Consider the following 27,753-nt stretch of genomic DNA (forward strand, 5'->3'; position numbering starts at 1 on the left):
ACTATGCATTTAAAGCCCTCATAATTTTCAATTTACTCTTCACGCTTCATTCGTAAATAACTGTGACTATAAATAGAACTCTAGCAAAATAATAAAATTATTAAATATCAAAACTAGTAAAATTCAGAAATTGTCAAAAATAGAGCATAAAGAGATGCTTGTTTTGACACAATTTAATTGAAAAATGCTGTAAAATGTAATCATTTTGCTGTAAATATCCAAAAAGTAGCACAATATGCAGTTCTTTTTTGTTATAAAAATGAATTTTTTATTTATTTGAAATGTATCAAGTCATTACAAAAGTTAAAAAATTAATGAGAAGTTACTTTAAGAAAGGCAATGAGTATAGTAGAAAGTTTTAAATTTAAATTTTTACTTGAATTTTTTATGCAGTCTTTTCAATTGTGATCCGTTCTATTTCCGTTTACATCTTAGCGAAGACAGCTCCATAGAAGGCATCTAAAGTTGCACCCCATGCAGCTTCAAGTTCGGCATTGTAGTCAACATGTCCCTTAAGATATGTAGTGAAAGCAGCACGGAAGTTGTTGAATTGTGCATGTGTAACTCCACGAGGCTTGTGTGTGGCAACCAAGGCATCAACATGTGGTCCAATGTTTGGCAAGTCATCGATGACACCACTGAAGAATCCGACAATTCTGCCAGCATGAGCTGCGAATTCAGCACTTCCTTTGATGGCTTCGAGATCCTTACCAACGAATTGTGGGAACTTGTCTTGGATCGATGGATCAGCCTTGAAAGTGGCATAGAGAATGTCAACTGAGTGTCCCTTAACCTTAGCGTATGATGATTGCACAAGGCTGATTTGATCGGCTGACAATGCTGAGGCAGCAGCTACACACAATGCAAGAATGATGAATTTCATGATGATTTTTTTAGTGGTGTACTTTGTGAAGTTACAGATTCAAATTCAAACAAGAACTGATTTGATCTAGAAAATCCATCTCTATTTATACTCAAAATTTTGGATATGTTCTTACTGTATTGGTACCGAAACATGTTGTTTAGATGTTTTTTTTTGTTTACCAACAAAGTCTGGGATGTGTTTATGTTGATCATATGTTTGAGGGAAAGAGACATGATCACCAATACAGATGAAATCATATGCCAACATCTACAGATGTAAATATTATACTATACTATGCGTGAGTGTATTTACGCAACACATACAAGTCACACAAGCTATACACCCCATAATAATTTGTAGAACGCAATAAAATGCCTAAATAATTTTAAAATGAAAGTTATACTTTATGCTTCAATTTTTGATAGAATTTGACTAACTTGATATCATTATGCTCATTATACTAAGTTCTCCAGCTGTAACAATTGCTATCCTTCGAATGCTATCACAGTGTCAATCCTGAACAGACAACGAATATGATTATGGGTATGCTCACAAAATTGAACATTATCAATGAAATCTGAAGTCTGGAAGCAAATAAACTTAGATTCTTAACATTTTCATTCAGGATGTCATTCAAATCATGAAACTTGGTCATAAATTAAGACAATATTGATAAAAATCACTGATATTCAATAGTTTTGCATCTTAGAGAAGGTGGCTTCGAATAAATCATCAAGAATGGGGCACATTCAGTTTCATCTTCAATAAAGTCGGTATGAGTCTTCATGATACTAACAGAAATTGTTCGATTGAGCGTATGTAGCTTCAAATAGCTTGTGTGAGGCTCATGGAAGATCTTAAATGATCTTTGATGAATCAGCTCTCAATTTATGCTCAAAAGTTGCGCTACTTATTTTCGACAGTTTGAGCAGCTTTTATTAATCTCATTTAAATGTGAGATGCTGTTGTTTACGATGTCAAGGACATGATGATTAGAAAAAGTCAATAAACTCCTGAAAATCTATTTTGCAACTTCTGAAAACGTAGATGAGATACTAAATAAATAAACAAGGTAGGTTTCTTTTTGCTTTAAAAATGGAACAGGTTTTATTTCCTAAAGTTTTCCGAGCTTAGTCAATGTGATGTCATTTTATAATATAAATGTATGATTTAACCAGATTTACATCTTGGCGAAGACCATGTTGAAGAATGTATCAAGAGTTGCACCCCATGCACCTTCAGCTCCAGCATAATCGGTGTGAGCCTTCATGTAGCTGACGAATCCAGCACGGAAGTTGTTCAATTGATCGTGTGTAACTCCACGTGGTTTGTGTGATGAGACGAATGTGTTGACATCTCCTTCAATGTTTGGCAAGTCTGAAATGATCTTTGAGAAGAATCCGACGATTTTGTTGGCATGAGCAGCGAATTCAGCTGATCCCTTGATTGAGTCGAGGTCCTTTCCAGCGAATTGTGTGAATTTAGCCATGATTGATGGATCAGCTTTGAAGACTGAGTAGAGGATGCCAACTGAGTCTCCCTTAACTCCATCGAATGATGATTGGACTGTGCTGATTTGGTCAGCTGTCAAGGCTGAGGCAGCGGCGAAGCACAAGGCAAGAACGAGGAATTTCATTTTGATTGGTTTGTGAAGTTACAACTTTGATTCAAATGCGAATGCAAACTGAATTGTTCTCAAAATTACTTCACCTTTTATACTCGAAAAATTGAGATGCTCATATGCAGATGTTTAATTGTATTCATAATAAAATTGGAATGCATGTACATAATTGATAACATTCAAAAATTTCAAGTTGACTCTGATTAGCTTATGTGTTTTGTTTATAATTCCGATTAAAAGTATACCAGAATTTTTATTTGTTTTGTTTTAAAATCATTTAAATTGGAATTATCTCGATTGTTGCAATCGCAATTTTAAAGTACATACTATGGTGAATAAATTAGTTTAATATCCCACATTATATCCAAAAATAAATATGAACTTAGTCTTTCGAATAGCTCAAATTGGTTTAATGATTAATAATCTGGCTATAAGACGATTTGACTTTGATTTGGATCCAGATTCGATTTAAATCCGGCATTATCTTAGAGGCACGTTAACCTGGTGCCAGCATGAGAGTGCTCTGACATGAGAGTGCCGGCATCATGCCATTGTGCGGGATTTTGGATCGATTAACCTATGGACTTGTATTATTCAGATCAAGTATAGAAAATTGATATTGAATTGTGGATTGGTAATTGGCAGACGAAAGCCAACGATAGAGCCAGCTTTAAGCTTTATCTGAGGAAGGTCATGGATCATAATTGATCTGTAAGGCCAGCAAAATAAGTAAGTTAGTAACGAAAATTAATATTAAAAAATTTCTAGTTTTTTGGGTAAAATCCAATCATTCATAAATTTCATACGGCCGTATACGGGCTGAAATTCAAGAAACGACTTTGAGTTTCTAAAAATAAACACGAAGAAGAATGAAAATAACGAATTTCAAAATTCCCATCAATAGCAGATGTATTGGTGAATGGTGACGTGCATATTTCGGGACAGAAGGGAATAGTTTTATTGCTGTATGTTGTGTGATTCCTTCATATGACCTTGACTTTGAAATGAGAACGTCGATGCTATTTTCAGCCTTAGAAGCTGAATATCTAGCATCAATATTTGCATCCATCAATAAATCCTTACATAATCTCTCCAAATGCCTTATCATCGATTCATTATTCAACTTTCTTCATGTTATTGACTGACGTATAGGATGTACATTCAAAAAAACGTGTGCAGTATTGCTGCAGATAAGATTTGCCCCCTCAATGGCCTTTTAATGTACATTTTTTACAGACAAATTGGGATAATGTTCGAAATTATATAAAAAAATTGATGTTCATGCGATGCAAGCAGCTTGCGATCATGAGATAGAGAGCAACAAACTTGCATTAGATTTAAAGTAAGTTGATGCTGTTATGGATGCTTAAAAATGGACTTTTTTAATTATTCCCAAAAAAATAAGTAACTGTAAATTTTTGGCACAATAAATATCATCCCTGCTGATGCAAATTATCAGCAATTATGTAACTTGTTATTCAATAAATTTCATGTAATTGTCCCATGGGTCAAATTTATTGTACCCAATGATAATCCCCACAAATATAAATTAACAACAGTAAACAACAAATTAAGAAATTATTTGTTGTCATCGCATACAGTCAGTGACTTAAACTACATAGCAATAAGTTATGAAGGCTGAAAATGATTCTTACAAAAAAAAATATGATTACGTGACTTTCTACAAGTACAAAGAATAGAATCTTACTTTTGAACTCAACATAATGCAGTAAATTTATTTTTAGAGTATTATAAGTGATAAGACATTGTCAACGGTAGCATTTCTTGTTATGATTGAATATTTGTTTACCTTATCATAAGAGCAGATGATGATGATGATGGTGAATTGTTGCTAGTTGGTGGTTTAATTCTACGTTTTCTTTGCTTTAGATAGAGAGGTTAACCTAGAGTTTGAGGAAATTAATGACTATGATCACGAGCAGATATTATGCATTGATGGTATTACGGTACCACTATTACCCCTAACAGACAAAGAGATCCCTTTAAGCTCCTTATTAGAGTATTTGAATAGCACAAGTCTGTTAATCGATCCAAAATCCAACACTAGACCAGCGTGACTCTACCATGCCGTCGGATTTGAAAAGAATCTAGTCTCTAGTCAGAAACATACCAATCTGTTGCCGGATTTCTGATCGATTATGCCAATCGGATTAGGAAATGCTAATAATGCCAATACAGCTGAATTATATCAATTTAGTCAAATGATGTGATATGCATGACCGCCGGCTAATCATCATTGAAATGAAAATCCCAACAAAATCTTTATCTCATCAAAATTATTCTAAGTATAAGCATATAGTCGTGCCCATCATCATGTCTAAAAAACTAGACACTTTAAACAATTAAACTACGTCATTTTTCATGCTTTTAAATTTGATAGTAAACAATGAGAATATGACAAGTTCAGGCAATCCTAATTATAATAATCAAGTAGATTCCCATTTGTTCTTATCATAAGTAGCTCTAAATATAGTTTTTAAAAGACAATATGCTGAATCTTATAGAAAATGATAAGATGTTCTTGACGCTGTCAGCCTCTTAATATCCATATCAATATAGATATCTCAAGCATCAAAGACCATTCCGATAATCCACTGAATCATGTCATACTTATGCCCATTCAAATCAGCAACAAAGTTTCCTTATCAATTTCGGTTATGAAATATTTTATAATAATTAAAACCAGCTGTATAAACAAATGCTCTGCCATATGTTTCTATTCGAATACGTAAGGTACCATACACGAGCATATGCGGGTCAGAATATTTGACTGATAATAATATTGTATGTGACGAAGGACATGGAGATTAGAACATATGAAGAATCATTTAATCTGCAAGTATACTGAACTTTAATCAATGCATACTCACATGACCGTTGAATAATGGAACTTTTTTTGAATGAATATTGCAAAACCTTATCATCATCTGCAAATGAGCATCTTAAATTTTTGAGTATAAAAGGAGATGCAATTTTGAGAACAATTCAGTTTGCATTCGCATTTGAATCAAAGTTGTAACTTCACAAACCAATCAAAATGAAATTCCTCATTCTTGCCTTGTGCTTCGCCGCTGCATCAGCCTTGACACCTGATCAAATCAGCACAGTCCAAGCATCATTCGATGGCGTTAAGGGAGATGCTGTTGGCATCCTCTACTCCGTCTTCAAAGCTGATCCATCAATCATGGCTAAATTCACACAATTCGCTGGAAAGGACCTCGACTCAATCAAGGGAACAGCTCCATTCGAAACTCATGCCAACAGAATTGTCGGATTCTTCTCAAAGATCATTTCAGACTTGCCAAACATTGAAGGAGATGTCAACACATTCGTCTCATCACACAAACCACGTGGAGTTACACACGCTCAATTGAACAACTTCCGTGCTGGATTCGTCAGCTACATGAAGGCTCACACCGACTATGCTGGAGCTGAAGCTGCATGGGGTGCAACTCTTGATACATTCTTCAACATGATCTTCGCCCAAATGTAAATCAACTTAATAACAGTGATATCGGAATAACTCAAATAATTAGGAAATAAAATTCTATCCATTTTTGCAATTTAATCTGATTTTTTTATGATTTTTATGATAAGAACGCTATTTCCAGGCATTTGGTAAATTGAAGTCTTGGGGAAGGGTTTACAGGATGTATACATTTAGGGGTACTTACAAGACATTCAATACCAATCAGGCGAAATGTTACAGTCTATAAAAAACCCTAATATGTAAGTAAATATAGTCTAAATGCAACGATGCAAAAGTGATGGGAATTAGGAGCTGGCTGAAGTTATCTAAAGACAGATCCAGCTGTTGACGAACTATAGATGCGACATTAGACCCTCGTGCATCTTCTCGAAGGAATTTAGTAACTAGACTACAAATTGAACTCTTAATTGCAATTGTTCAGCATGTAATAACAAAGCACTTGACTATAGCTTATACCATCAACAAGATTAAACAACTTCTTCTTTTTAATATCAATTATCAATCAAGAAACGAGCCTGAATGCCCACTCGTCATAGATAATCAAATTAAGCATGATCATTTGTATATTTTTAGAATATTTTTGGTGCGTGCATTATCAGAAAAGATCGGGTCTATTTTGGTAAACAACTTCTAAGTATAAATAGAGTGACAATTAGAAGAATAAATCAGTTCTTCAATTTATTTCAAAGTTGTAGCTTCACAAATCAATCAAAATGAAATTCATCGTTCTTGCCTTGTGCTTCGCCGCTGCCTCAGCCTTGACTGCTGACCAAATCAGCACAGTCCAATCATCATTCGCTGGTGTTAAGGGAGATTCAGTTGGCATCCTCTATGCCGTCTTCAAAGCCGATTCATCAATCCAAGACAAATTCTCACAATTCGCTGGAAAGGACCTCGAATCAATCAAGGGATCAGCTGAATTTGCTACTCATGCAAACAAAATCGTCGGATTCTTCTCAAAGATCATCTCAGACTTGCCAAACATTGAAGGAGATGTCAACACATTCGTTGCCTCACACAAGCCACGTGGAGCTACACACGCTCAATTGAACAACTTCCGTTCAGCTTTCGTTAGCTACATGAAGGCTCACACCGATTTCGCTGGAGCTGAAGCTGCATGGGGCGCAACTCTTGATGCTTTCTTCGGAATGGTCTTCGCCAAGATGTAAATTTTGAAATCTTTAAACTGACTCAATAAAATTCAACTGTACCTGTTTAAATAATTGAAATAATTGAGACTTTTAACTTAATATTTGGAATTTCAGGACGGCATTCAGCTATGGTTGATTATAAAACTCAAAAATTAATGAGTATGAAGCTTTAAGATGTAAAGTTTTGAAAATTTCAGAGAAAGTGTCAGAAATCGTACTTATGTACGAATGTTCCTTAACATCTTTTGTTCTAAATTGAACTTTTTGTCATAGCAACCCAGAAGCGACATTTCAATTACTTTACATTCATTCATAAATTGGATGAAGTTGTCAAGTTGTTCCTAAATCAACATTTGTTCAATCTTAGCAAAAATTCATTAAATAATCTTTGAAAAAGTCATCAAAAATTCATTTTATTCCATAAGGCACAGAAAGAAATTGACAAATATAAACTTTAATCCCTCCCTCAGCAAAAAAATCACTTAATTATCAATCTTATCAATATTTCATGAAGAGACAAAGTCTTTAGCCAAAATCAGTGGTGGACAACCTTTTTTGGGTCAAGGTACACCTAATGGTAAGCATTGACTAAAAATAGACATGGCAGGCGGTTCAATGGAAATTTTCGAATGTGCCACATCACGCAGGTTGCCCACCACTGTCCCTAAACCTTCTGAAAAACCTGAAAATAGAATAAAAATTGACATATTCAATTAAAAGTCCATTATGAGTTCATCTATCAATAGATTTCCATCATTTGTTTTATTTACAGAATAAAAAAAGGAATTCAATATATTTATTTCTCGTTTTTTGTGTTCTTCTGAGCATTTACAAATCATTTCTTTTTCTTTCTTTCTCTTTTTTGCTTCATTTTCACAAAAAAACTTTTTTATGTCTTCCTAAAAAATATGTTTTTGATTGAGTTTCTTTCTTCCGATTTTTTTTTCATCATTATTCAGGATTGGGGGATATTTTAAGAATAGGAAATGATTTTTCGTCTATTAGTAGGAAAAGAGGTGTGGTATGAGATAGGAGGGGGGAAAAATAAGAGAAATAGGTATCGAAATAATAACGAGGAAAAGCTGTTGGATCGACAAGAATATTTTTACAGAGTTGGGGCTGTCATGGATGGGGTGTAATGATCCTTTGACTTAAAAGGATTATCATTGATTTTTGTAATCATGCAATTCGGTTTTTTTTACAAATTATCTAAAAGGGCGTCATTAGCCCGAATAGTTCAAGTCGGCATTTACACCCACATAAGGGTTCCCGATGTCGAGACTTAAACCAAGCTTCCCTTCGGTCCCAGTCAAACCTTACCCCGACACCCTCAACATAAATCATTTCAGTCTAGAGTGACCCTGACTTGTTGTTTGATTCGGTAAAAAATTCGCTAAAATTCGGATTTTTTACCGAGTAGAATTATCGGATTCTTTCTATTCTGGTAAGGGATATTATGACATAAAATTCTATTTCTCTTGTCAAGTTACGTCGAATTTTGTTTGGAATCGAGTCAACTTGGGTCAAAATCCGAGTTGACGTCAAATTTTGTCCATAACATAAAATTTGAGTATATGGTTTACAGTTGTACCTTATACGTCGCCCGAGGCTGCAGGCTTCATTCAGACCCTCAGTTTTGTAAAAACCCCAAAATAATTGAAATCCTGATCCATCAAATCATTCAAAATTCCCATAAATCCCGCCCCAACTCTGAAAAAACAAGAAAATTTCGACACAAAATGGAAAGAAATTGAAGAGGAATGAAGCAATTGTGATGGAAAAAATCAATATTTGTATAAAAAATGAAAAGCATAGAAAATTAATAGAATTGAATCTCTTCGCTCACGTTTCTTTTTTTCACTTATTTTGTTAAACACTTAAAGCACATCAAAATGCCGCTGATTTGAAGAACTTGATTGTATCAAGTATTTAAGGTTTATGGAAAGAGAAATTGTGTGTGGGTGGATATTGGGGTTGTTCAGGCTTTATTTTTTTGTTGTGTGAAATTGTACGCGCTAAAATATGTAATTATGATTGTAAATGTAATAAGAGGATAGTATGAAAAAGTTTTTCATGTGGAAATGCAATGTTCAGCACTCCATAAAAGCCTAATTATGTTTACATATTCATTGAGCTGTCTAATTGGCGGCAAAATCGTTATGTTATGTCTTTATAATCATCATCACTTTCTGTCTTTTTTTTTTTGTTCATTTTACCCCCCACAAAACACACAATCATGCTTGCAATCTAGAATAAAAAATGTTGTTTTACATGTGATGACTCCATATTCCATATTATTAATAATGCACACATTATTTCACATTTTAACGGTTCGTTAAAGCGACGACGACGCTTTAAATGTTTTCATTCTACCGCGTTTACATCCATTTAATGAGAGAGTGAGTGAGAAACAAAAAAAAAACATATTTACACAATGTCTTTTTTACGTCATTTTATATTTACAAAAAAAAAAATTGTATGTACATCGGTATGTACAGAGAGAAATCAAGGATTGGATGGAGGAATGTGAATATCAACAGACTCGATTTTGTGCTCTCGTATGTGAGTTATATTTATGTCTTTTTAATTTGAGATTTAAAGATTTTAAAATCATTGAAATTTTTTATGGATAATTCATTGCATGAGGAGGGATTTTATGCTTGAAATAATGGATTAATGGGATTATTTTGCAACCTAGCTGTTGGTTTTGGTGTTTTTTGGGTGAATTTTTCTTATGAAGTGGTCCATTTGTTCATCTATGTACCTGTATTCCTTATTTTTCAACCCTTTGTCCATCCAATTGTCTATTCGTCCATCTATCCGTCTACTTAACTAGATGACATCGATGACCTGACGGCAGCATATATGCTGACCAAGAGACCGCTTTTAGGTACCGTAGTGGTATTTCTATAGCAAGTAAGAAACCGAGTCGACTAAATTCGACCTAAAATTATTCAAAATCCGAGCAGACTTCAAGCTTGATTCTGTAGTTTTTGGACGAGCCCAACAATTTTCCACCAGAGTTCGAAAACAATTGTCCATTCTCTTCTTCTGTCCACTGTGGCCGTTACCTAATGCTCGTTACAATGGCTAGTACCAGCATACCAACTCTGTTCCCCATTCATACATAAATAACTCACAATTTTGTATTGAATTCTAATCTATAAAAGTTTGCTGTCAAACCGAGTACCCATGACCCTCACAACAAATGAAATCCTTATATTCAGAAACCTTTGAGGACTTCTGTCACTTTAATGCACATGAACATCAAAGTCAGCCCTTTATCACATCAAAACAAAATCTTCAAATTCTCAAATTAAATCGACATATTGCGTCTCCAAATAAAAATACATATAAAAAAAGATCCTAATGACTAATCTACAGAAACGGGTTATGCTACACATTTTTCGAATGATTATATCCATTAAGTCCGCCATTAGTATGAATTGTCTCATTTTTCTCAACGCCATTTGCCTCCCAATTGATAATAACAGTCTGTGGCTGATTTGTTTGCTGAGGAGATGATGGCTCTCGATAGTTGGATGTACTGCAACATTTTCTGTTGATTATATATGGACCAAAAAAGTAGGCATTATTGAATATACACAAGGCATATATGGATGGGAATAGACATATGGAAAAGTTGACACAATGAGTTTATTAAGTGTTGATTTATGAGCATCAATTTGATACACAGAAAATGAACATTAATATAAACTTTTAGTAACTGTTATGTCTACGTCTACATACCTCCATAGGATAATTAACAGCACGAAAAATATGAAGCCAAAGCTACCCACAATTGCTGCTAGGATAGGAATGTCATATTCACTCGTTGATTGCCTCAATAATGGCTGAATTGTTTCGCAATTCGGTTGCAATGTTATCTGTGTACGAGAATAAGTGAGAATTGCAATTAGATTAGGAACGATAAGTGTATTAAAACTGTTAATGTTGATTACGATGTGACCTGTGTGGTGCTCATTAGATGCCAGCATGAGACAAGCTTTTAGAAATTAATTTCATCTCAATGTGCTCTTTAGGTCTCATTTGGTATAGAATTTATGACTTTTATGACTAAATAAATGGAAATTCTTAATTGGATTGATTTGTGGTATATAAGCAAATGGAAGCTTATGAGCTTGTGATGAATCAAACAAGAGATCAAAAGGAATGCTTTGAATGTGGTAGGCAGGGGGCTGTTCTTAAGTAATGTCTGCTATGAGGTCGTTCAATCATTACTTAAGGTCCAATGGAACCTAAATATGGATCTGATGGGCACAGTCTGCGGGTCCAATCCTTATTATTTAGCAACAATTCTCAAATTGCTAGAATTTAACTTGTGTCCCTAACAAGGCCCTGATCTAATGCCTCACAAGACGTTATCCTTCTCTTAAGCACTCAGCAAGGTTCTTAGACTTGATCTCAAAAGCTCATAACACTGGAATTTAAAATTAAGTCCCTAAAATCCAGCTGTAAACATCCCTCAACCTCAGCTATTTGCCTAAAATCCCTCAACTAAAATTGACCCATAAAAACGAGTCACACGCACTTGATCCACAAAAAAAAACTATAGCTCAAAATAATTGTCCCTCCTCATTTCAACATGCCTTTAACTTTTCCTCTCTCCGCTGTCGGCATATTTTTCCCCCTCATTTATTCAGCAACAATAAAACACAACAAAAAAAAAAAATAAATCATTAAGCTTTCGACACGTCCTTTTTGTCGTCCAATTGTTGAAATACAAAAATGAGAGCAAAATTGCTATAGAACAAGCGACTGACATTTGATTTATTCCCAAAATCCCCGACATCATTTTTAAAAGTGCCTTTTTTACAGCGCTCGCGACAATAAGAAACATTAATTAATAAAAATCATGCCATCATATAGCGTATACAGCTCAGTGCACACAAAAAACAAGGCTATGAATAGCATGAGTATGGAATAAAAAAAAACACATCTAGACTCGATGTATACCGGCAGTAGTAGTCGTATAAAAAATTAAAATTAATGCTTTTTCGCACACACAGGCACATGAGCTGAAATTCTTGCAGATGAATGAGGAATTCATACTCCTGTTGTACATATGTATGGCTTACTTTACGAGATGCTGAATGTGATCCGAGCAGTATGCGACGTGGATTGATGATACTCGAGCTTGCTGCTTGCACATTTACTGTGTAGACGTTGTATGTTGTGAGATTTTGAATAATTATCTGTACATCAAGACATGAAGAAGTAGCATGGAAAGAGAAAAAAAGAAAGAAAAAAATCAATTTAATATAAAAGCTACCGACTGGATGACTGAAATGCTGCATTCAATATTAAAGTGAACTAAACTGGAAAATAAAAATTTTACTTTAATCATGAAATTTTATCGTATATGCTTTATAATGATGTAAATGGTTATGTAACAGAGGTTTTTCATCTCTTTCAGTTAAAAAAAGGCTTTTATGACATCATTTCGTCTCCTTTTTTTTCATTGGATGTAACATCATGTTACGAAACGGTACATAATTACAAAAGGATAAGGTGCAAAGCTCAAAAGGTGATGTTGGCGGGTGAGAAAAAGGAGATTGAAAGTGGAAATTTGAGAGATTCTTTTTTATTCGCTGTATATTGAAGGTTGTAGGATGGCTGATTGTTTGGGATTTAAAGGTATTGAGTTGAATTTTGAATGGTTTGAAGCAGGGTAGTTCAAACTTTTTTGTGGAGATCAAGGTTAAGACTTTGATGCATTTCCTCGGAAGCTCGGTTTCAAACCCGGTCCCTGTCTCGGTCTCGGCATCGGTCTCGGTATTGGTCCCTGTCTCAGTATTGGTCCCTGTCTCGGTATTGGTCCCTGTCTCGATATTGGTCCCTGTCTCGGTATTGGTCCCTGTCTCGGTACTGGTCCCTGTCTCGGTACTGGTCCCTGTCTTGCTATTGGTCCCAGTCTTGGTATCAGTCCCGGTCTCGGTATCGCTCACGAATATTCGATTATTTCTGAACTTGCCCCAATTTTTAAAGAGATTTGCAAAATCAGAGAAGTTGAACCTTATTGAATCACTTGAGACAACTTCTAAAACCTAAAATTACAATATCAGCCTACAATCTTCAAAAATCAAAGATCATCTAGCTACCCATCACCAAAACCTCCACCATAAAACAGTAATCAAATAAAACTTTTGGCTGTTCAAATTCCTCTCAACTAAGGCATACTCATTCAAGTTCTAATTACACACTAAAAAGGTATTTTTCTTCATGAAATGAAGGATCCAAAAAGCTCTAAAAATTTTTAACCTCCGTCGAGTGTAAATGACATCGTCAATGTCATTATCAGCACATAAAATTAAAAACTTCAGTCATGATATATATTTTATCATGAAATTAAATATAATATTTCAGTTCTTCAATTAAGCAGCATCATATACTTGTTGAATTGAGCAATTTCTGCATAAAATCATCACCACTAAGAGGCGATATCTCTGCTCAGATTTCTACCCACACCCTTGAACCTCCTACCACCAAGCAAGCATCATCAAATTAGTTATTCAAATAAAAATGTACAGCATAAAATATATAAAAAAATTTGTCTGTAGTTTTCATACCGCCGTTTCTGGATATGATGACGATGTATTAAGTTGTATTTGCTGATAGTTGCTATATGAATTCTCTTTATAATTTATCACATAAAAGTCTATCGAATTATAGAACGACGTCGGTCGTCGCCATTGCAAAAAGATCGCATCCTGTGAATGGCATGTTAAATTAATTATTTGCGGTGCACTCGGTCCGGCAATGTCTGTTCGTTGTATCACTGGATCTGATGGTTCGCCATCATATTTGAGTGTAAATGCTATAACTATTATCTTATATTCTGTGTATGGTTCTATATAGAAAAAAAAATAGGGAAATTGGACATCATTAGACATTAATGTTATTGAGTATGTCTATATCATTCATAAAAATCAAAGAGAAAATTACTTACTCAAATTAATTAATGTATAATGAAATGGAGATCCAACGGAAGCATCATTCTTGAGCATTGGCAGATGCAAGAGCGTTTGATTTAGGAATACATAGTACACTCGATATGCATGAATGACACCATTCGGACGTTCTGGCTCGTACCATGATATTTTTATTGTCGTTGATGTTATGTCGAGTACTCGAACGTTTTGTGGCTTTGATGGAACTATAGTACGATGGATGGATGATATTGAATTAAATTGTATGATGGATATAAAATAAGGAAGAAGAGAAATGATTGATTAACTTTTGGTTAAATTATGAACTTCATTTTCATGTTGACTGTAACATCAGTTGCTATATAAATCATTAAATTTTATTTCCGTCTTGCTTACAAAATTTTTGTTCTTGTCGCGTTTTACTTAAATAAATATTGAATATTTAAAGGGAGTTGTTGACACTCGTGGGTGTTTGTGTTGAAGAAGGTTTGGTACCAAAATAGAATTGGCATTTTACTCAAAATTATATTCGATATTTATGGAACTCAGGATACAAATAAACTAAGCTTATTTTAAAATAAAAGGGCAATATAAATTGAATATTCACATGACAAATAATGACATTGAGCTTGGGAGGTACCGTAGCGTAGAATAAGTAAAAATCATATCACCGAATCTGGTGAGAGTCAATCTGGATTGTCTCTAAATTTTTAGTTATTTCTTGGCTGTGTGCCTTTCAGGGATACTCATTGTTGAAGTTGGATTCTTGTAATGATCAATCTATGGCATATTTAATTAGACATGCAGTAGGAAGGGGATATATGGCACTTTGTCAAGATAGTCGAATAACCTCTGATATCTCAGTGTTAATAGCTTTGGTTCGAAAATCTTAAGACGTGAGTTCTTCACTCGTGATCTGTTATCCAAAATTGTACCTTTTCTCTCAGATTCTATTTGATCTTGAGTTCTAAGTCCGCAAGTGACTAATTAAAGTAATTTAAATACCGAGAGAGTGACTTAGATTCTTAATGGTTGAATGTACGTCACTTCAGCTCTTAAAGAGAGAAACGAGTGAGTTTTAAGATTCCAAACTTCACCTACCTTGCACGCCCCAACAAATTTCTTGTCTATATCCTTGAACAGCGACTCTAAAGCCTTTGATGCTGTTCTTTTATATGAATATTAAATATAGCTTAATTGCACTTTATTATGCATTTTTGCTATTAATATTTCATCTTGCTCCCCTCATCTTACCAACCACAATTGGTATAAAAATGGAATCAACCTACTTTCCAGCTCAGGCAGATGACGTCAATCTACAACAACTCAATATTAAATTGCATTTAAAAAGTTTCACGTCAAAATATTTTCATTTGATTTCCCATTTCATTCAAGCGATTAAATTACTGAGTACAAAAAAAGAGGAGTCTTCTTATTTTTTAAGACATGAGAATGAACACCTGTGAGCTTTTGACAAAAGAGAAATTTTCCACCATTTGATGTTCCGTAAAAAAAAAGTTTTAAAAGAAGACTTTCTCTTTTTTTTATGAATGAAAAGACGATAAAGAGAATCTTCTCATCTATAAAGAGAATATTTAAATGAATTCAGTGAGTTATTATGATAAGAATTTATGTTTTCATCTTCATACATACGCTCGAATGAATGATTGCCTTTGAATGGGATGAAAAATGTGAAAAGCTTTAAGAAGATGAAAAAAAAACTTTATTGAGGTTTGTAAACTTCTTTTTTTTTGCACATGCCGACATGTTGTGTTTCAGGGGATGGTAATTTATTGATGTTAAGGTTCCAGATTGGTGGATTTGCTAGATACAACAATAATAGCCACACAAAAAGGATTTGAGGAATTGGAAAAGATTTAAGTGAGCAATTTGCCATACTCCTTAGCAATCTCCAGTAGCTCAGTAAGTAAGACTTCACATGTAACTAACTGAGTGTAGGTTCAAATCCCACTAGAACTGAAGTTTAAGGAGGTGTCTTTATTCGCTAGAACTTGATTAGGAATAAGCCAAATATCAAAAGTCTGTTAATCGAACTAAAATCTAGTCCCAAGCTGAGTCACGTCATTCTGGTGCCATATTTTTTATCAGTTGATCGATTTAACAGGATTCGATAGCCTTGACATGTTATTAGGAGACCTGTACGGAAGCTTAAACGTTAAATCAGGTCTTCAAGTCTAACTTTGTTGTTGATAAAAGATTATGAGAACGGCCAAATAATTCATGGAAGTATGCTGATTACAGACAAAGCATCGTTTGATATTCGAAATTGGCAAACTATAGTCAGCAATGGGACAAGTTCTGACGATATCTGCCAAAGGCCATATATTACAACTGATATGAACAGCAGGCAAAGCAAGTAAGTAAATAACCAATTTGTGACTATTCCGAAATATTCCAAGTCTCCTACTTGATCTTTTGAAATAATCTAAATTCACTATTAAGACGTAACATTATGAATTTCACATATTTAAATGATTGCCTTTTATCTGCGCGTGGTTGAGGTATGAATAATAAATGCACACAAAAATAAATGTTATCTGCAATAAAATTTAAATATTTTTCTATTTAAATTGTCGACTACATTTAGAATCTAAATATTCCGCCTTGCATCAATTTTTTTTTTCTTCAAAATCTTGCCTTATTTGCCCTCACAAAGTATATATATATTCTCACCCACTGAATAATTTAAAATGAGAATATCGAAAAATTCATTGAATCATAAAAGAACCTCGTGGGGATGAATTTTTAATAAAAAAAATTTACTTTAAATTATAAGGATTGAAAAATTTCATTCATCAGACAAAAAAAAGAACAACTTTTTTCATTTCAATGATCCTAAAATTCTTTTATCTTGTAAATATTTATTGAAAAAGTTCTTTATTGTGCTTAGATCAAGCTTAGATTTTATGATTAAATGATGAATTTTTGTTTTTGGAAATTTTTTTAAATTTTTTATGAAGATTTCATTATGAATGACAAGGAATTTGGAAAGGTAGAAGATGGTTTGTGTATGGGTCGTTCGTAGATTAGGTCACACTGATGTACATTGTTGTCCAGAGTAGCCTAAGTTTGGACAACACTAGTGTGACACGTTGCGCAGCTTGGACAACTTTTTTTTTTTTTTTTTTTTAAAATAAACTTTTTATTCATTAAATTTTTAACTTAATTATGTACAAAGTTTGGATACATTTTATTTGTATTTAAATTTTTAAGGATTCTGACTTATCGCATTCAATCACTTAGTTTTTGATTTTATTTTGAAATTGTTTTGCTTTAATTTATGTTGTGGTTTATTCGGTGTTTCGCGACGCAAGACGAGTGTTGAAATTCGCTTGCAACTTTCCGACGTAGTCCTCAATAGAGGGTATTTTTGCTTCAGTATGTAGATCTGATATCCTTTCATATCTTGTTTTGTTGAGAACAATTCTCAAGAATTTGTTTTGTAGTACTTGTAGTTTTTGTAGATGTGTTTTTGCCATCCGTTCAAATGCTGGACAGCCGTATGTGAAGATGGGTCTCACGGCTAGCTTGTAGATGAGAAGTTTGTTTCGAACGTCGAGATGTGAGTTCCTGCTGATGAGGGGATAAAGTAGTCTTAGTGCAGTGTGAGCTCTGTTGGTCACATATTCTACATGCTGCTTTAATGTCACTCTCTTGTCGATTATCATTCCCAGATATTTAGCTTCGGTTTCCCATTTGATGTTTTCGTTGAGGAATTTGATGTTGTCTCTTGGAAGTTGCCTGGAGTACCTATTTGTGATGAATAAGGCTTGAGTCTTCTGTTTGTTGAGATTTATTTTCCATTTGTTCATGTATTGTTGTACTTTTCTTCCAGTGTGTTGTAGATGTGTTACAATATCGGCTGAGTTTTCTGCAGAATGATACAATGCAGTATCATCTGCGAAGAGTGCGATATTGTTGGTTGTTTCTCTTACAATATCATATGTGTAGATGTTGTAGAGAGTTGGTGAAAGCACTGCTCCTTGTGGTACTCCGAATTTGATTTCATTGGTTTCTGAGTACTGACCTTTAATAAAAACTGAGAAAGTTCTTTCACTTAGGAAAGATCTTACAGTTTTTATAAGTGGTAGTGGAAACCCTAATTTGATCATTTTAAACAAGAGTCCGTTATGCCAGACTCTGTCAAATGCTTTCTCCACATCTAGGAAGATCATTCCTGTTGCAGCTTGGACAACACTAGTGTGCCACGTTGCACAATTTGGACAACACTAGTGTGCCACGACTCCCACTTTGGACAACAATAGTGCCCCGCAACACACAGCATGTACAACACTGCCTTAGCTGATTCATCCCATTTCATATCAATATTATGCCAAATTTACATCCAAACTTTGATTTCCCCACTAAACATATGAATCAATACCAGACCTGTCTAAAAATAAACATGTCAACTTCCTTTTAATCTCCATAAGTTAGTACAAAAATCAATAAAATTGACACAAAAAAAATCTATATCAAGAAATTTATTCTCGCCTGTCAAATAAGAAATAAGAACATTTGTCAAATTCAGAAACGATTATTGCTGTAATTCTTAGGAGAATTTATTAAGGTCATTGGAGCAGTACAGAACAGTTGACAGGCAAAAAGAGAAATATTCACCATTTGCAATAAATAACATACAAGCATGTCATAATATCACGCATATCTTAACATAAACAGCCCTGAAAGTGATGAATTTTATATGTCAAGTGGTAGATTAACGCACAGGAAATTTACTTAAGTGGAATAGAACTAGAAGATTAAAGCTATTAATGTCAAGTTTGGTATTATTTTCAGAAACATTAGTTCCAACACGATTGAAGTGATGTTTACTATTCTGTCGATAATTTCTAGAGATTTATTTGTTCAGCATTGTTCTGTCAATTTTGAGAACTTAATTGATGATTCTGGGGTCCTTTATAAATGACGTATCCAATCAGTAGTCTGGCTGTCATGAACAACTTGAGTCGATTGAGCTTCCTTATTGTATGAAGTGCAACTTAGAATTGGAGGTCGTTTGATGGCTATAGACCAGTTATGTTTCTGCATACAAGTATCTGCAGTGATGTACAGATACAAGATCATCCAATAGCCCAGCTGAATGCCCTTAAAACTGACATCAGAACTCCTCAAGCTCCGTAAATCTTACATCAATTGCCAACGACTTTTCTCATTTAATTTAAGAAAATAATGTCGTAAATTTAATTCAATTTCTTCAACAATTTCACAAAGCAACAATGTTAGCATTGCCATTGCCAGTGACACAAATGCCACTCACAATAGAATTTAATTATACCGTCAACATGAAAAAAATTCTGCTTTTTTTAAAAAATGTTACAAAGTAACGTTACTATGACACTTACCGCCCTCATCAGTCATAATGAGTACAGTGCTTGCTGGCCCAGGACCCTGTTTTGTTAATAAAAATAGAAATCATTTTAATTTTCATAAAGAAACTTTTTAATAAGAATAAGAAGTAAAAAAATAAATAAATCACATTTCAATCAAAAATTAATTTAAATTGAGAATGAAGCTTGGCAACACAATATCAAAAAGATTTAATTTTCTTCTTCTATTAATTATTCACTTTCATGATGAGACATTGAAATTAATGTGTTGGAAGTTAAATAAGCGTACGGGTGGCAGAGTTGGGACTGGTTATTTTTGAGTCTAATGTCAATATTTAGGAATTGATCGAAAGTCATCAAAACTAGAAAAAGCTCAAATTTAAGGAATCATTAAGGTACAGCCTGATAGACTGTCCTAACATGCAAAAAACATGCTTTCATGGTACAAAAGTACTACGACTGTATCTAAAAGTAGTGTCTTTGCCTGTCGGGACGAGTATGCAAATAATCAAGTGAACAGGATGTTCAGACAGATGGACGAATTGATTATCTGTTAGTCAGGCAGACAAAAAGACAGTCAGACTGATGTCCAGACAGTCGCAAAGACAGATAAACCGACAATCTGTCAGACAGAAGGATGAACGGACAGAAAGGCAATCTGACAGATGAAAAAATGTGGAAACTGAATGTCAAGAGCTGTGTAATGAGTACGGGATAGAGAAGAAGGTTAAAGTGTGCTTTATGCAACGCTCTTTAAAAAACCCCGATAGCTCAGGTAGAAGCAAGTGACTAAAAATCATAGGAAATGGGTTCGAGTCCCATCAAGACTTTGTTGTGGGAAAATGGAATCGACAGATCATTCAAATAGCTAAAACCGGGCAACTGCTTCATTAATACGTAATTAAATTGTACTTCTCTAAAGTTCCATCCATCATCAACTCTGCGACACCACAAACTACAAAAGTACTTCAACAATAAGATTTCATTCTCGCTTTATTTTCCCAAATGTTAATCAAAAACCGCAAAAATCTACGTGATGTATATCACAGACGACAAAAAAAAGAACCTATACAGAAATACGAATCAAAACATACCTCAGGGTTGAAGACTTGTACCGACACCAAGTATTGTGTAAATGTCTCGAGATTTGTTATTTCATGACTCTAAATAGACCGAAGGAAAGAAAAAGGAAAACGAAAATAAATTAAATTTTATTCATTCGAGTCGTCAATTCTGTTGTTTTGCTTTACTTTCTCCTAATGCGGTTCGCTTCTTCCTTTTGTTTTTCGATTCTCAACGCCGCGACTCAATAAAAGTGTAGGCAGCGAAGGATCGAGACACAAAAGATGTGAAGAGAAAAGTATCAGCAAACAAAATCATAACTCAAATTAATTATATTATGTTCATAGAATCCCTCCCGAGAGGCGAGGAAGTGAGAAGCATACCTCAACACTACTATCTCTTATATAAATCTCTTTAATATCTTCTGGTTGTTTGTCACGAGCACGATAAGTGATTCTATATCCGAGAAATTCGCCATGTATTGTGTCGAGTGTAGGCGGCTTCCATGATATCCTCACTGATGTTGATGATGTGTTATGTGCTATAAGTGAATAAGAATATAAGAAAATGGGTGGATTGAGTACAATTTTGTTCTTCACTGCAGTTGAATAGAGGAGATTATGCTTCCTTAGATACGTATAATTACTTTACGATATCCATATATAAATACAATGACACTCACCTACAGTTGTTGTTGGTTTGCCCACTGGTGCTGTAATTTAATTAAATGATAGAAACGTTGTTAACATAATTTGCTTTGTATGAATCAGTTGAGGATACGAAAGGGATGCTATGTAGTTATGGTAAAACTATATTGTCATAAGATGAGATACTCATATCCATATTGAGATGTTTAATTAATGGATATATTCCTTGTAAAATATACAAAAGATTGCTACATCATGTAATTATTTATTGAAAAGTGCAAACTTAAGGTAAATTATGATGAAAAGCACTTTAGGGGAGATGGAACAAATTTTAAATTTTTGGGGCTGATTGACAAGTGACGTCAGGATTCACAAGTGTCGTCAAGATTCATAAGTGACTGACTTAGTTTGTCACACAAAACCACTTTAAATAGCTTTAAATCTTAAAAATTGGACGTCATTTATAAATGTCGCAACACCCCAAAGTTCCAACAAACTACAAAAGTCAATCATATCAGCTCTGCTTATTTCATTTCTTAATTAGAGACCAAAAAACACGAAAAATCAATTCATTATACAATCAAAAGTGCTTCAAGTCTCTCGTGCAAGTCAACAATCAAGCAGAATAAACTTTTAGCCTTTAATTAACATATTCCCTTCATATTGTATTGCTATCCGGATATGTCAACCAATACGACTCAATTACACCTTCAATTCCCTATACATACCTTCACGTAATGTACAAATGTAATACGATTCCTTTGATGGTAAACTAACGCCTAACTTATTTACAGCTAGAATACGAAAACTATAAACAGTGAATGGCTTTAAACCTCGTACAACATATGATGCTTCACTGCTGTTTGTGTGAACTTCTGGGCATTCATCCCAAGCACCATTCTCACCAAACCTTTTTTTATTTTTTAAGAGTTTAAAGGAAGAAGAAAAAGGCACACAAAAAATGGAATTTTATTATTATTGTTATTATTTTTTCATGTCAAACAAGCCAGAGGATGGAAAATTGATTTTGTGACATTACTAATAAAAAAGTATGAGTTAAAGGGACAGAAAAAGGGATAGGAAAGGGAAAAGAGCTTGCGGTCATAAACTGATAAATTATATTTTCGTTAAAACTTTTCAGTCGTTCTGTTATCACTCCTGTAATCTTTTAACGTATAAGCATAAAAAAAACTTTATTTTTCTGAGAACCATAAGAACCAAAGATGTTGTTGTTGTTGTTGCTGTTGATTACGGTCTCGATAAAAAACACTTTTTGGAAGGGAAAGTGAAATTTTTTGAGAGTTTTTTGCCAGTTTTTTTGGTAATGAATTTGCAGACATGAACGCATTTTATCGATATGGGTGTGAGCATTAAGCTTCAAAATTATATTCGACACTATTGGTATGATGAATGGAATGCACAGTCGTGTGACCTGATTGATAAGGATATGTGGTAGTTGGAAAATCAATGTCAATGCTCATTGTCGGGTATTTTGAATTGTAATCCAGTGTTGTCTACATTTATCAAGTTTAGTTAACAAAGAGATGGTAAAATGGCTGTAATGGACGTCCATCAAACTATTTGGATATTCACAGCTCTAAGTCGGATTGAGTTTGTATGGAAAAGTCGAATCGACTTCATATCCGAGCGGCACAAATGAAGAAGACTCCCTAATCGCGCTTTTAAGCCTCCGATAAACCTCTCTTGTTAACATCAATAAGGAGCTGACTTTATATAGGGGCTGCCTTAATGTAGATGCCCTATACCATACATTTAAATTCAATAAAGTGGCAGCTTCCATTTTATATCCATAAAAGTGGTCTAACATACCATTTAAAGCTAAATAGTGAATCCTTGTCCATTTCTGTCACTCGAGATGCAAAGCTCAACTCGACTTCATCCTCTGAATCATCACATTACAGCTTGTTTCCAAAAAAGTGATATCAAAATCGAATAACCCTAAATTGCATCACTCAATGTTTACAATCACCAAAACATTCCAAATTTTGCATTGGAAGTGTTTGAAGCTGAATTTTTCAGGTGCTGTGAGCCTGGAAAAAGTTACTTGCAGTTAGGGTATCCAGTGATGCACCAGGGACTAGTTTAGGGGGAGTAGGTCGAGCTGTCTACGCCCTTGTGTGTGCTGACGACTCTAAATAAGCCTGTCTATAGACACCATTGCCTCCAGCACCCTCTAAAGTCTTTTCATCTTAAGAATTTAAATCCTCAAATGCGAAAATTAAATAAAATTATCTTCTTGACATTATTCAGCTTATTCAGTATAACTACATAATAAGTGTGCCTGTATTAAAGGCAAGTAGTCAATTTATAATGAATGACGACGAGAAAAGTGGAAAACTGCCAACAAAAAAGGAGGAAGTGGAATGAAAAGGTGAAAAGGAACAAAAGTCTAATGAAAAATCTCTCTTAATATCTTTATTTTCTGGTGCCCCTGCTGAAGTAAACAGCCGAAAAACGCATAAATCATAAATTATATGTGAACCATAAAAAACTGCGAGAACGTGTGAGGTGGTGTGGAAATTGAGAAAAAAATATGAAGAAAAAGGCAAAAAGCACATTCGAGTGTTATGAAAGTAGGTACGGTACAAAAGCCGTCTTTGCTTCTTCCTCATCCAACATCACCTCATTCATTCAGAAAAGGTATAGAAATGAAAATGAGAAAGGTATAGAAAGGACATGGCAGAAGAGGTATTGTATTTATGAAGCGCGACCTTCGCTATCAAACATACATACAACAGCATCAGAAGAAGTTGTAGAAGTTATGTCAGGTGCGAGGCTTGGCAGGGTTTTGAGGGACATGGCGCATTTCTTGGTCATAGTTTCTTGTATATGTCCTGTCTAAGTACATAGACAGTCTATGTAGTGCATACGTCGTGTCTATGACGTGTCTATGTCGGGTCTATGTCGTGTCTATGTCGTGTCTATGTGGTGTCTATGTCGTGTCTATGTCGTGTCTATGCCGTGTCTATGTTGTGTCTTTGTGGTGTCTAAGTCACCCAGACATTCAGACAGTTCAAGTACTTCCGAATCTTACATCAAAACTAAAGTTGACCTCAACATGAAGAAATCCTCAATTTACATTCCCAACCACATTCGACACTTTATGCATGAAAATTATACCGCACATATAACACATATTCACATCACTCGCTAATGATCCTGTCATGCGTACGCACTTATAAAATTTAATGCGTGTGTTATATTAAATTATTTGTATAGCAATGAGCAAGAGAAAAGAAAGGAAATGGAAAGAAAACACTTTTCATTCATTCCTCGTACTGCTTTTTTTTTTTTGCTTCTTTTATTGAGCAATTAAAATATTTACGTAATAAAGGCAATGCACAAATGATGTCAAATGAGAGAAAAATGAGAAATATGACGGATATAAAAAATTTAAATTCCTTTTTTTTCACTCGTGATTATTCCTCGCCTGCTCTTTGTTATTTCAAGTCTTTTGTCACGAATGTATTAAGTGATTCTTTTTATTTCCTCCTATTTTAAGCTTATTTTTATGCTTTTTTTATGGAATGAATGAAACTTTGTTGTTGGCTAGGTGCAACAATAATCCTTTTGTAAAAGTGGTCTGCAGCTATGGATGAATAAAAGGAATTATTATGGCTACAATGTAGATAAACAGTAGAATTATGAAATGTCCCAAAGTAGCTTTGTGATTTTTAGAGAGGATTTTCATTTTTTTTTGCTTGGAAACAATCAGCACTAGGAATAAAGGACTTGTTATGATATAATGGTAGTTGAGTGATTCTGAAGTCTTTTGGGCTTTTTGAATGATGATTTTGTTGAGATTATTTGGATCTAGGATGACAGCGGAAAAGCAGCATTAGCGTAGTAGTAAGAGCTTTGACTAAACCACCCAGGCTTGATTCCAAGTCTCAAGTCTAGTCGGATTTAGGTGCTTTTTTGCTGTCTCTAGTGCCATATATGACATACTTTCGAATTTAAATCCAATCCAATTAAAGTGTTGTTCAAACTGTGTGCCACGGCACTCTAGAGTGCCATCAACATTTCCTGCAAGTGCCATTAACCGCATGCGATGTTCTCTTCGGTTTGCAGCTAGGCATCAAGATGTGTCGCAACACACAGGTTGCTTACCACTGCTCTAAATCATAAGCTATCCCTGTCTAGCTATCAACAGTCCCAATCTTTCATTAAAGCCAACTTTTAAAAAAATTACACCAAAAACTCCATGATAAGAATCTCTAATTACCATGTCGTAAAAAGTGCATGACACAAAAAAGACTCAGCAGGGATCACATCACTCATAAAAATTTCCCCTTTAAACGTACAAAAAAAAACTTTTTAACGCACATTTCATTACACATTTTTAATCATATCAGGATACGAAAAACAAAATACAAAAAACTCGCTTCCTTCGCCAGACTCGTCAGTAAAACATAAATGTAGGCAAAGTGAGAAAAAGAAAAATTATTTCGTAAAACGGACGGGCAACAAACAACAACATTATTTACTAGCTGTAATAATTATAATGATTATTATTATTATTTGAATGAGGAGAAATAGAGGAAGAATGGAAAGGTAATTAAACAGAAATAATGATAGCAATTTTGCCTTGTTATGTGCCCGTGTTGGCTTGTATATGGAAGTATAAATGGAATGGTAATAAATGTTACCTTATCTGTATGATGAAATCTATGACAGGATCGTTTCTTGAGTCTTGTAAATGAGCCCACGATAAATTCACTTGACGAGATGTAAAATACGTGATTAATGGACGTTCTGGTGGAGCAGGTACGTCTGTAAACATAAAAGAAAAAAAGAATAAGCATTAGAAATGCTATCAATACAACAGAATTCCTTAACTGCGTGCTTTGTGTCCATTTATTGTATGTATGTGATGATGATAGCAAGAGTTGGATAATACACAATGGACGTAAAAGCATAGCAGTAAAGCAAACTCTATTCTTTAGTAAATAAATCGTTCATTTCAAGTGTTTACCTTGAATCAGTAGGTCAATTATTGACTCAGGACTGTGTCTATCATTTATAATACAACTATATTCACCCGTATCTGTTGATACGGTTTTGTTGAAATATAAACTATAATTATCAGTCAACAGGCTTATCTGTAATGAAATAAATAAGGTGTTTCTATGTCAGTTGGATCAAGTATCATTGATTTTTCCTTTATTTCTTTCTGTCTTGTTTGTTTGTTTGATAAAGTTCAGAGATTAAAGATAAATGAGGATAAAGTATTGAATTGAGCAGGTAAATCTACTTGAGAATCATTTATTTGTAGTGATTATTGACAGACATGACAATCTATTTTTGGGATGGTATTGATGCTGCCTCTTGGGGTTTGTTTGTAGAAAATTTTGTCGTTTTGGGTTTTTGAGGTTCAATTGCAAAATGTGTCATTTATAGAACTTTAGCTTCAAGATATTTTTCAATTTTTCTACTAATCAGATGCCAAGCTATCAACCTTCAATCACTTAGAACGTTCAACCTCGTCATCAACGTTGATTTTAATTTTTATTGAAATTTTTCTTAGAAATATTTTAATAAAATATTACAATTTATATTATCCTACAGCTATGTTTTAATGGATGTTCCAGGAATAAAATTCAACTTTTCAATCTTCGTTAAGAGAAGCACAATTTAACATTTCAACCCCCATCACATTGCCATATCATTCTTCAAGATCTCAAAAAAATTTACCTCATTTTTCTTCGTTTTTTATCGAAATTTTTTCTCATCGTTTAAAGTTTTCACCTTGTTAAATTACTTAAAGAGGGATAACATGCTTTGGGATTGTTCACTTATTATGTTACGCTCTACGTCTCTCTGAGTTCTTATACGCTGCTCTACGCCTTTATATGCTCCTCTACGTCCTTATACATCCCTCTACATCCCTTTACGTCCCTCTATATCTTTCTACGTCTCTCTACGTGCTTCAACGTTCCTCTACCTCCTCTATGCACCCTCTATACTACTATACGTCTCTCTTCATCCCTATACGCTTCTCTAAATTCACCTACGCCCCTTTAACAGGAGGTTAAAAAGTCAACATTTAAAAAAAAATTAGCAGTTGACCGTCTCCCCTCGCAGCAATTCGAAATGAATTTTACATGATCTTTTGAATAAATCCAGGAGAGACAATCGGCAAAACACACTATTTGCCTTAAAAATGGGTAAAAATCTTCCGTCATGGTGCTGTTAGAGGAACTTTGCATCTTACTGTAAATGAGGCGATGCAGCGATGTCCTAGTGAATACGGTGTCCTCTTCGGTTTCAATAGTCAAGAAGATGTGCTTAACTTGAGAAATTTTGTACATTTCCCTGCTCATTTCAATCAAAATCTATCATTTTACAACGAAAATCTTAAGTCTACTCACTTTTTGGTTATGAACCATTGGCAATCCATTTACAAACTTTAATATTGTCTGCTGAGATTTCTTCCATACAAGTGTGTCGATTAGCGAGTGCTCATTTACTCCCGGACACGGTAATGTAAGATTATATCCCGCCGTAACAGAGATTTGCTTCATAGGTATGTTTTCTTCATCTAAAATAAACAGCA

At 34.3% G+C, this 27,753-nt stretch overlaps 5 protein-coding genes across 5 annotated transcripts; 2 read left to right on the forward strand and 3 right to left on the reverse strand.

Moving 5' to 3' along the window:
* Positions 1 to 241: 241 nt before the first annotated feature.
* On the reverse strand, positions 242 to 923 carry LOC139098979 (globin CTT-E/E'-like). The gene has a single exon (XM_070651368.1). It carries the CDS (start codon positions 881 to 883, stop codon positions 425 to 427), a length of 459 nt encoding a protein of 152 aa, XP_070507469.1. The 5' UTR covers positions 884 to 923; the 3' UTR covers positions 242 to 424.
* Positions 924 to 1,942: 1,019 nt separating this feature from the next.
* On the reverse strand, positions 1,943 to 2,537 carry LOC139098972 (globin CTT-IV). The gene has a single exon (XM_070651362.1). The coding sequence runs from the start codon at positions 2,499 to 2,501 to the stop codon at positions 2,046 to 2,048; it is 456 nt and encodes a 151-aa protein (XP_070507463.1). The 5' UTR covers positions 2,502 to 2,537; the 3' UTR covers positions 1,943 to 2,045.
* A 2,972-nt stretch (positions 2,538 to 5,509) lies between these two features.
* On the forward strand, positions 5,510 to 6,075 carry LOC139098992 (globin CTT-III). The gene has a single exon (XM_070651383.1). The coding sequence runs from the start codon at positions 5,545 to 5,547 to the stop codon at positions 5,998 to 6,000; it is 456 nt and encodes a 151-aa protein (XP_070507484.1). The 5' UTR covers positions 5,510 to 5,544; the 3' UTR covers positions 6,001 to 6,075.
* Positions 6,076 to 6,679: 604 nt separating this feature from the next.
* Positions 6,680 to 7,229, forward strand: LOC139098961 (globin CTT-IV-like). The gene has a single exon (XM_070651352.1). It carries the CDS (start codon positions 6,711 to 6,713, stop codon positions 7,164 to 7,166), a length of 456 nt encoding a protein of 151 aa, XP_070507453.1. The 5' UTR covers positions 6,680 to 6,710; the 3' UTR covers positions 7,167 to 7,229.
* A 675-nt stretch (positions 7,230 to 7,904) lies between these two features.
* On the reverse strand, positions 7,905 to 27,728 carry LOC139098994 (putative receptor-type tyrosine-protein phosphatase mosPTP-1). The gene is made up of 13 exons (XM_070651386.1): positions 27,569 to 27,728; positions 26,173 to 26,299; positions 25,847 to 25,970; positions 21,905 to 22,086; positions 21,212 to 21,241; positions 20,913 to 21,070; positions 20,562 to 20,630; positions 19,483 to 19,528; positions 14,119 to 14,325; positions 13,739 to 14,019; positions 12,248 to 12,364; positions 10,899 to 11,035; positions 7,905 to 10,707 (listed from the first exon to the last, which is right to left on the reverse strand). The coding sequence occupies exons 1-13, from the start codon at positions 27,719 to 27,721 to the stop codon at positions 10,545 to 10,547; spliced, it is 1,794 nt and encodes a 597-aa protein (XP_070507487.1). The 5' UTR covers positions 27,722 to 27,728; the 3' UTR covers positions 7,905 to 10,544.
* Between the last annotated feature and the right edge of the window lie 25 nt (positions 27,729 to 27,753).

This window comes from Chironomus tepperi, unplaced genomic scaffold, assembly GCF_022539635.2.
Source record: "Chironomus tepperi strain 1889 unplaced genomic scaffold, CSIRO-AGI_Ctep_v1 contig_456, whole genome shotgun sequence".
Lineage (NCBI taxonomy): Eukaryota > Metazoa > Arthropoda > Insecta > Diptera > Chironomidae > Chironomus > Chironomus tepperi.